Source organism: Penicillium diatomitis (genome assembly GCF_028827545.1).
Source record: "Penicillium diatomitis strain IBT 30728 chromosome Unknown utg000006l_segment0_segment0, whole genome shotgun sequence".
NCBI lineage: Eukaryota > Fungi > Ascomycota > Eurotiomycetes > Eurotiales > Aspergillaceae > Penicillium > Penicillium diatomitis.
Window position 1 is genome coordinate 353,770 of NW_026623178.1, and position 9,570 is coordinate 363,339.

General features: G+C 42.0%; 2 protein-coding genes across 2 annotated transcripts; both read left to right on the top strand.

Moving 5' to 3' along the window:
• Positions 1–190: 190 nt before the first annotated feature.
• Positions 191–1,694, top strand: N7539_005799 (uncharacterized protein; the record flags this gene model as incomplete). Its single annotated transcript, XM_056935401.1, has 2 exons — positions 191–458; positions 523–1,694. 2 exons carry the CDS (start codon positions 191–193, stop codon positions 1,692–1,694), a joined length of 1,440 nt encoding a protein of 479 aa, XP_056789273.1.
• Positions 1,695–2,684: 990 nt separating this feature from the next.
• On the top strand, positions 2,685–4,295 carry N7539_005800 (dihydroorotate dehydrogenase 2; the record flags this gene model as incomplete). Its single annotated transcript, XM_056935402.1, has 2 exons — positions 2,685–3,128; positions 3,216–4,295. 2 exons carry the CDS (start codon positions 2,685–2,687, stop codon positions 4,293–4,295), a joined length of 1,524 nt encoding a protein of 507 aa, XP_056789274.1.
• Positions 4,296–9,570: the final 5,275 nt, after the last annotated feature.

The following is a 9,570-nucleotide window of genomic DNA, read 5'->3' on the forward strand; positions in this document are numbered from 1 at the left end:
CGCAGCGAGCCGACCTCGAGTTTTCCATCCTTGCGACTGATCTTTCTCACTTCCTTGGTAAGTCTGCGACAATGGAGCTTCGCGCGAGAATGGATAGCTGATACTTGCTCTACTAGCTGAAGGTTCTGATACATCTTCGTGCGCATTCTTTCTATAGGCTCAGAACCGTACTCATTCAAAACTTGCCGTGATGTCGTCCAAATCTCGGGAGGACAAGTCCTCCGGCGGCTTCCATCAGGATTATATTGCGTCCCTCCGTTATCGCAATGATCTTCCTCCGCCTCACATGCCCCCAAAGCTTCTCGACATTCCTCACGATGGTCTCCACCGCTTCATCACTCCAGAGTTTGCCTTCAATCTCGCGCGGCGAGAGGAGCCGAACGTTGACGTGGACGCGGAGGGTGGCATGCCCATTGACCTTGTTGGTGTACCAGGACTGCACTTGGGAGATGAGAGTGGTGAGTCTATGTGCCAAAGAACGCAGTATTCTAGTGATGAAGTTTAATACTAAGATCATCCCAGCTATCATGGCCCCCGAGCACCCTCAACCCTTGGACCCCGCCGACCTTCCGCTTCTCATGACGCTCGAGCAACTCCGCAACCCGGCTCCTAGAAACACGAACGTCAGCTTCCTGCGCCGTACCCAGCACATTTCCGTCGATCGTACTACAACTCCAGGCGGTGGTGTGCCTGGCAAACCCTTGAAGAGCCGATTTGTGAAGAAGACAAAGGTCTCCGTGGAAGACCCGAAACATATCAAAAAGTTCATCATGAAGGGTTTCGATCTTGCCTATCCTCATACCAAGCACGTTGGTGAAGACTCAGAAAGCCAAGTCAAGGGTCTCTCCTCGACCAAGGCGGAATTCGATGCATGGGAACGTCCAGTCCATCCAGACAATCCGAGACTGAAGCCAGTCGGTGTTTACCCGCTCATGCCTGACTTGTCTGGCTACCCTGATCCCGGTGGTTTCGTTCAATTCAAATTCGACAAGGCTCCAGTGCCGGCTGTGGGAGGCAAACGTGACAAGCGCATGGATGTGGCTTTGCTCCACCCATCGGCACCTGAAGAGCGCGTTTGTCAAGAGCACGCGTCCAAGCAGGCTCTTCACAAGTCCAATCCCGAGCTCCACCCTGACCCCGGTCCTGTTCCCTTCGACTATGACCTTCACTTGCCCGAAAAGATGGAGCATGTCAAGCAGCTCCTGGCAAGCATGGATCTGAAGAACCCCGATAGGGATAACGAGGATCTCTACACCCACGAGAGCGCGGAGGGCACAAAGTACCACCGATTCGATCGCGAGCGCACCTTTGCGACCAGCGCTCAAGTTCTCAATACCGATCCCAAGCTGAGAGACATTGCTCTCACGCTGTACAAGGCGGAGGAAGGCGACAGCAAGCAGCAGGCCGCATACTACTATCCCATCATCAGCAAGGTGCGGCTAAAGCTTGAACGTGCTCGCACAATTGCCCAAGTTGGTCTTGCACCTGCCGGGTCGCAGTTGCCGGAGGAAAAGATCGACCAATTGCACATCACTGTCCGCGACCCTGACGAGGCCGAGAACTACAAACGGTCTCTGCATCGCGCGAATGTGGACCCCAAGTTCGCGCGGACCTTGCCACCACCTCCTACCCAGGAAGTTCCCCAGGAACATGGGGATGCCGAAGATGATGATACCCGGATGAGCGACGATTGAAGCGCAAGCCGCATCACCTCTAATCATGAAGATCTTATTTGCGACGCATCGATTGTCTCGAGCAGAATATTTGGAGCTTGGCGTACGGCGATGAGAAAGGGCTCGATGTACTTTAATTCAATTGAAGCGTACCTAACTGATGAATGCAGGGAGCCCCAAATATGACCACAAGCGCTGTATAAATAGACTGATGCCGTCAGAGAGTATGAATATGAGACACCTCCTCAGTCGAGCTCAAGGTACCGAGAGAATTCCCGAGCAAATTACTCCGCAGTATGTACGACAAGCGATCTGACATGATTGCGAGGCGTACTCAAGACGTGCAGCAAGCCTTTTAGTCGAAGCTGATGGATCTTGAGTCCAGCATCTTCATCATGCCGTACATGTCCTTACAGTACAAATCCCACATGGAATTGTTTGGAACCCTGTTTTCGATCACCGCCGTTGCAAAGGTTGATATTTGAATGGGTGACTCTTCAAGGGCTGTTAGGGTATTCTCTCCCTGCTTTTGCGGGCACCTGTCCATCCCATCCCCGGTTCCACTGAATTGGCTGCGGTCAGAGTGACTGCACTGCGTTTGAGGCGACCGCCTTGAACTGCAAGAATTATTATTCACCGCCTAATATTTGGGCTAAGCGGTGGCTACCACACTCCGTAGTATAGCAAAGCATCTACTCGAGCAGGTGATTTTGCGTCGCATTGATTTCGTCAAATGTAATTGCTCTGATGATGTTTAGCTTACCGCTTGCTGCCATCATAAGTGATCCAGTATGGGCATGTTTTCGTGCGGCACCTGTCAGCCATTGTAGTCAAGTTTTGTAGTCTTCCCGACACTCGGGTTCTCTCGCTATCGGCCTCCGCAATTTTGATTCAGCGGAACACTCTCGAGTCTCGACTAATCTCCGAGCCAACTTCCTGCCGACGTGCTACCTACAATAGGACCCCCCAAATTGAGCGCATAGAGACTGCGTTGAGTCTCTGATGTCCTCAATGTCTGCTTCCATGGTTTGGCGCACCGGTCTTCGGGCTCGCGCCGCCCCAACCTCGCGCCTGTCCTCGCGGCCCACGTCGCTGCTCCCCAAGCGCTTTCCTGCTGCCGTCCGATACGCTTCGGAATCAGCACCTGTGCAACAAGCAGTTTCGGAAACGGTGAAGCAGACATCAAAGGAAGCTCCCAAGAAAGTGGCTCGTGGCTCACGCAAGCTTCTGTACGGCACTTCCTTGGCCACCATCCTGTTTGTCGGCTACATCTACGGGACAGACACGAGGGCGAGCGTCCACCGTTACCTCGTTGTTCCTCTCATTCGCCAACTTTACCCAGATGCAGAGGATGCGCATCACATTGGCGTGGATATTCTGAAAGTCCTCTATCAGTATGGCCTTCACCCTCGCGAGCGAGGCAACCCAGACAAGGATGGCGCATTGGCTACCGAGGTAGGACGATAGGACGGTATTCGGATCAGCAACTGAAGCAATTGACCTTTGACTGACCTTTTGGTGTCTCATCCTTGGTATGGATAGGTCTTCGGTTACACCCTCGCCAACCCCATTGGCATCTCTGCCGGTCTTGATAAGCATGCCGACATTCCCGACGCGCTGCTCGATCTCGGCCCCGCCGTTGTCGAAGTCGGCGGCACCACTCCCTTGCCGCAGGATGGCAATCCCAAGCCCCGTGTCTTCCGTATCCCCTCACAACATGGCATGATTAACCGCTATGGCCTGAACTCCAAGGGCGCAGACCACATGGCCGCCGTTCTCAACCAGCGTGTCCGCGACTTTGCCTACGCTGCTGGATTCGGGGAGCATGAGCTCGCGGAGCAGCGTGTCCTGGACGGCGAGGCCAATGTTCCCCCCGGTAGTCTTGTCCCTGGTAAACTGCTTGCAGTGCAAGTTGCCAAGAACAAGCTTACTCCCGATGGGGACATCGATGCCATTACCCGGGACTATGTCTACTGCGTGGAACGTGTCGCCCGCTACGCCGATATCGTCGTTGTCAATGTCTCCAGCCCCAATACTCCCGGTCTCCGTGACCTGCAGGCTGCTGGACCCCTTACCAAAATTTTGACCGGGGTTGTGAGTGCGGCCAAGAACGTTGAGCGCAAGACGAAGCCATATGTCATGGTCAAGGTGAGCCCGGACGAGGACTCAGACGAGCAAATGACTGGCATCTGTGAAGCGGTGTGGAAATCCGGCGTTGATGGTGTAATTGTTGGCAACACGACCAACCGTCGACCTGGTGCGCTTCCTGAAGGGTATGATCTGACCGAGAAAGAGCAACAAACCATGAGGGAGATTGGTGGCTATTCGGGTCCCCAGCTCTTTGGTCGTCTCGTCTCGCTTGTTGGCCGTTACCGGAAGATGTTGGACCAGGGACCTCCGTCCGGTACTGGACCTGACGGCGAAGACACGCCCATGAGCCAGACGGGCCAGCCCCGCAAGGTGCTCTTTGCCTCTGGCGGCATTACCACCGGACAACAGGCGCGCCAGGTGCTGGACGCCGGGGCCTCTGTGGCTATGATGTACACAGGCATCGTATATGGTGGCGTGGGAACCGTGACACGAGTAAAGCAGGAGCTTCGTGATGAAGTGGCGAAGAAATAGGTAGATTTCGCATAACTTCAAACTTGATACGTGCTCAAACATGAAAAGTGAAGGTTTAGACGAGCGATCGTTTGTGATTCTTGGGCAAAAATTGCCTCCCATTCTACACGTGGATGTTTATACAAATATCAGACGGGCATGGAATTCCAGCCTTTGCTACATAGTCCACCTGGCATGGACCAGAGCTACACCTGATATTCTACAATTGCGCGGGAAACAACTACACACAGCCTGCCAAAGACAGACTAGCCACTGGTTCAAATGCAATTTCAGAAAACATGACATCTTTGATTGTCAAATGCTTTCTATAAACATCCGATTTTTCCCGCCTAAGTTGCCCGAGGGTGATGAGAGCTCCTAGGTACTACACGTACTACAGTTCAGCCGAGGCTGAAAGCTACTCTGAATCAGTCAGTAGACATCCAAATGAGCATTAAGCTACTGGGTAGCAGTTCTGAGATAATCAGGAGTGGATCTCGGAGTTGCTGCGAGGATTGTAGGTCTCCTTTTTCTCTATCAGCATGGCGCTGGGTAGGCTATTAGTACTTGTTTGTATGGCATGGGATACTGCCGCCTCACCGCTTCCTATAGCTTAGGTAGAATCTCTCCCCCTTAGCAATCTTACTCCTTATCCCTCTCTCACATCGATACTGCTACCCCTACCGTAGCCGTATCTTATCAGGTTATGAGCCCTGTCTGGCGCGAAAAGTGAGGTTTTTTACACTTCCTCACTGCCTAGGCACTAACTTGTAAAATAACCGATTTAATACACTATATACGCAGCTTCGGCGTATAGCTAATCCCTAAGGCGTAAAGCCGCCTAGGCCTCCGGGCCCTACGTACCGGTGTATAACGGCGAACCGGCGCTTATAAAAATTAAAAATACTAAAAATTCCTACTAGCTATACGTAGCTACCGATCCGCAGAGGATTCTTCGAGAGATCTATAATCGAATTAATACCTTCGATTAGTATTAACTATAATATACTATATTCGGTTAATTTGAGCGTAAAAAAGCGTATTATTTTAAGTATAATAAACGCCTAAGAAACAGCCGAAATAGATTATTTCTGTTATACGCGAGAATGGAAAAGCTTTAGAAGGACTCAGAAACTTTCATTCAACTTGGCTGCGTGGTATCAAGAATCTCAAAGGCTAAAGAGGAGAAAAAGAAAAGGGAAGAGGCTACAGTCCATCCTAAGTTTTGAGATAGTACGCGTGGTATACGTAGTAGGCGTAGCTCACGCCCTCTATCCTCCTATATCCTATCCTTATCCTAAGTTAGTCCTACTATACTTATAATATTACCCCCTCCTTTAAAGGACTAGCCCTCTAGGTCTTTAAATTCTAGTACTAGTAGCGTTAGTTCTATATCGTTTAATTAGCCTATTTATCGTCGTCCTTATAGTCGTTATTAATTTTATCCTTTAGCGCTATCTTAGCCTAATTTTATAGCCTCTTCGGTAGTCCCGGCTAATCAGGATACTCCCTATAGAATTCTATAATCCTTTCTAGTAAATTTTTAAAATTCCTCGCGGGATACTAGGTATCGTTATATTTATACCCTTTCTACTTTACTTAATACTATAACTTTCGGTACCGTAGCTATACTACGAGGATCTTCTCGACTTCCTATTCCTACTCGCCTTTAATAATCTCTAGCGGTAGTTCCGGATCCGGTAGTTAGTCTTATAGCGATTCCGATTTTAATACTTTTCGTAGCTTATCTAGTAAGAATATCGGATATATCTTTATAGAGTCCGGTAGTTCGATCTTATACGTATTTCCTATCTTCTCGAGAATCTTAAAGGGTCCGTATACCTAGTAAGCTAATTTATAGCTAGATTAAGGAGTTTTCTAATTTTTCGAAGTTATATAGACTATATCTCTAATACCGAAATCTTTAGGTCTACGATATCGATTAGCGTATTTCTTATACTATTCCTAAGCTATAGTTACTTATTATTAGACTTATTCCTAAATCTCTTTTAGGTTACTTATATAGTCTTATACTATTTAAACTTCCTCTAAAGGATCCTCTTAATAAAGTCGAGATCGAATATATTATTACTAATTAAGCTTCTTTAGCGTCTCCTAGTCGAATAATACTCTAGGTTTATAACCTCTTTCTATATAAAAGAGTAAGATACTAGTTATCTCCTATAGTAGTACTATAATAGCGAAATCTACTATTATAAGATAGTCGGACTAGTCGTCTTAATAATAACTTATAAAGGGCTATAGGCGTTAAGCTATATATTAATTCGTAATCTTACTTTAACTATCGGTTTATAGGTAGTACGCTATTAATAGTTTCTTCTTAATATTAAGAATTCTATAGAATTCTATCTAAAATTCGGATATAAACTAGCCTCTATAGTCTAAGATAATCGAATCTAGTATCCTAGTCTAGCGATAAATATAGTTAATAAAGATCCGGATAGTCCTTTTTATATCGATATCCTTATAGTAGGAGATAGAGATTAGTCGCTGTATTAGTCGATTAATAAAGACTATAACTATATTATAGCTATATTTATCGTAAGGATAGGAGCGGTAATCTATAGTAATATACTACTATAGCCGGCCGGGAATCGGAAGTAGTTTTAACTTACTAGGTATTTTATTCTTCTATATCTTAGTTCGCTTATATAATTAGTAGTTATTAATATATTATCTTATATCCTAACAGAGCTCCGGCTAGTAGTATTATAAAGTAGTTATTCGATATATTTTATCTTAACTAGGATAGATAGTTAATAGTTAATAGTAGATCTTATTAAGTAATCTTATATATAAATTACTATCCTCGGGAACTATAAGTTAAGTTCCCTCCTAGAGGAGATAATCTTATCTTAATAACTACTTACTTAAATTATCTTTCGCGTTCTCCCGATACTATTCGAGGCTTTTATAATTCTTATTCGCTTAAAGAATTCGTTCGATAATATTATTTTAGACTATATTAACCGATAAGACTATAGGATAGACTTCTCTCTCGAGTTTCTTTCTTAGGATTATAATTTATTCGGGCTAGTCCTTTATCTTTAATATCTTCTCTTTCCTTAATAGTATATCCGTAACTATATTACTCCTACTATTACGATATTTAATAATAAAATAGTATCGCGATAGTATCTCGGCCTAATATACTTAATAAGTATTAAGCTTCTTATCTATTATAAAGTATTATAAGAAGTAATAATCTATCTAGATTTTGAAGGATTAAACTTATTATAGACCCTCTAGTTCCGCCCGCTATTCCTTAAGTACTTTAATAATACCTAATATTTCCTTATTATATATATTATATTTTCGTTAACCTTAATCTATCGTCTTCGAAAAGAAAGCTACTAGATACTATATCCTATTAGTTTCCTAGGATAGTACTATACCTAAGTAACTATCGGAAGTATCTATCTCTAGGTATATAGGTATATTCGGATTATAGTAGTTTAATACTAGAGTAGAACTTAAACTTATTTTTAACGTTTTAAATATAGATTAGTAGTCCTAGTTCTATATAAAAGGCGTTTCCTTCCTAGTAAGATAGTAGAGTAGTTTCGCGATACGGCTATAATTTCTAATAAATCTCTGGTAGAAGTTATATATATCTAAGAAAGATTATACTCCTCTAATAGTCTCCGGGGCTATCTATACTATAATTATATCTACCTTTACTAGATTAACTCTAATTCCTTATACGCTAATAATAAAGCTAAGGAATTTAGTCGCTTATATATAAAATTCGTATTTATATAATACTACTTATAAGTCTACTTTTCGTAACCGTTATAATACTATCTTTATATATACTTAGTACTATCTTAAGTCGCTCTCGGTATAGATTAGAATATTATCTATAAATATAGTATAGAAATTATTAAGATAATCTCCTAAAGCCTAGTTAATATAATATTAGAATATAGCCGGTCTGTTAGTTAATCTAAATAGTAAGACTTTATATTTATATAACCTATATCTTAACTTAAAGGTCGTAAGATCCTCTAAGTCTAGATATATACGAATCCTATAAAATCCTTATTAAATATTAAGTTTAGTAAACTACTTAGTCTTACTAATCTATTAAAATAGTTTATTAATTAAAGATAAAGGGTATTAGTCCTTCTTCGTTAATATATTTAACTTATAGTAATTAACGCAGAATCTTACTCTACTACTAGGCTTAACTACTATTAAAATTAGTAATATATATAGTACTAAAGAGGGTATAATAAAACCTTTTACTAGATTCTATAGTATATACTACTTTATAAAGTATAGCTCCTCTTCTATTATTTTATAAAGTAGGTAGTTAAGCTACTTAAAGAAATTATTTTTAAGCTCGATCCGGTAATCCGGTATTCCTCTTAATAATAGTAGTATATCTAAGATAATCTTAGAGAATATATCTATAAACTCGTAGTATTCCTTCGGTATAATCTTCTTTATATCTAGTATCTTAGATATAGTTATCTCTATTACTTTAGAGTTAATAATCTTATTAATTTAAGCTAGCGATATAATAAAGGATTATATTCCTACTAATTATATATAGTAGTAGAATCCTAGTCTACTAATAGTAGCGATATTAAGACTAAAGTCCGAAGTTTTCTACTCTATTTTCTTCTTATATTCGTTAATTTAAGATTTATAACTTAAATCCTTCTTAGTCTTTTCTTCCTATTTCTCGAAGTATTAATCTCTCTATTCTATATCCTTCTAATATTATAAGATATCTATAATCTTCGGTCTCTATAGGATAATATAAGGGACCTCCTTCTATATAGCTTATTAAATCTTCTCTCTTAGGATAGACTAATCTAGCTATACTAACCTCTAATTCTTATAGTCTAGTAGGATATTATACTCTACTAACTATACTCTTCCTAAGATTATATTATTTCTACTAAGCTTAGTAATTAATATTAGTTACTTAAGCTATATATAGCTATCGATTATAAAGATTAACTTAGTTATATAGGTAATAGGTTCCCTTAATCTACTATCGTAATCTATAACCGGATAAGCGGTTAGAAGCTTAAGGATCTTTATCCTAAGGGGTACTAGTAGCCTAACTATATTTAAATAAATATAGAGATATCTATCTACTCTAGTATCTACTAAATATTTAATTTAAACTATTCTTCTATTAATAGCTATCTAAGCGTTAATAGTTATACTACTTATAGATAATAGTAATTTATATAAGTTTAGCTTAGATATACCCCCCGGGATAGAGACTTTTTCTAGGATTAGGCTTTTCCTATATTCG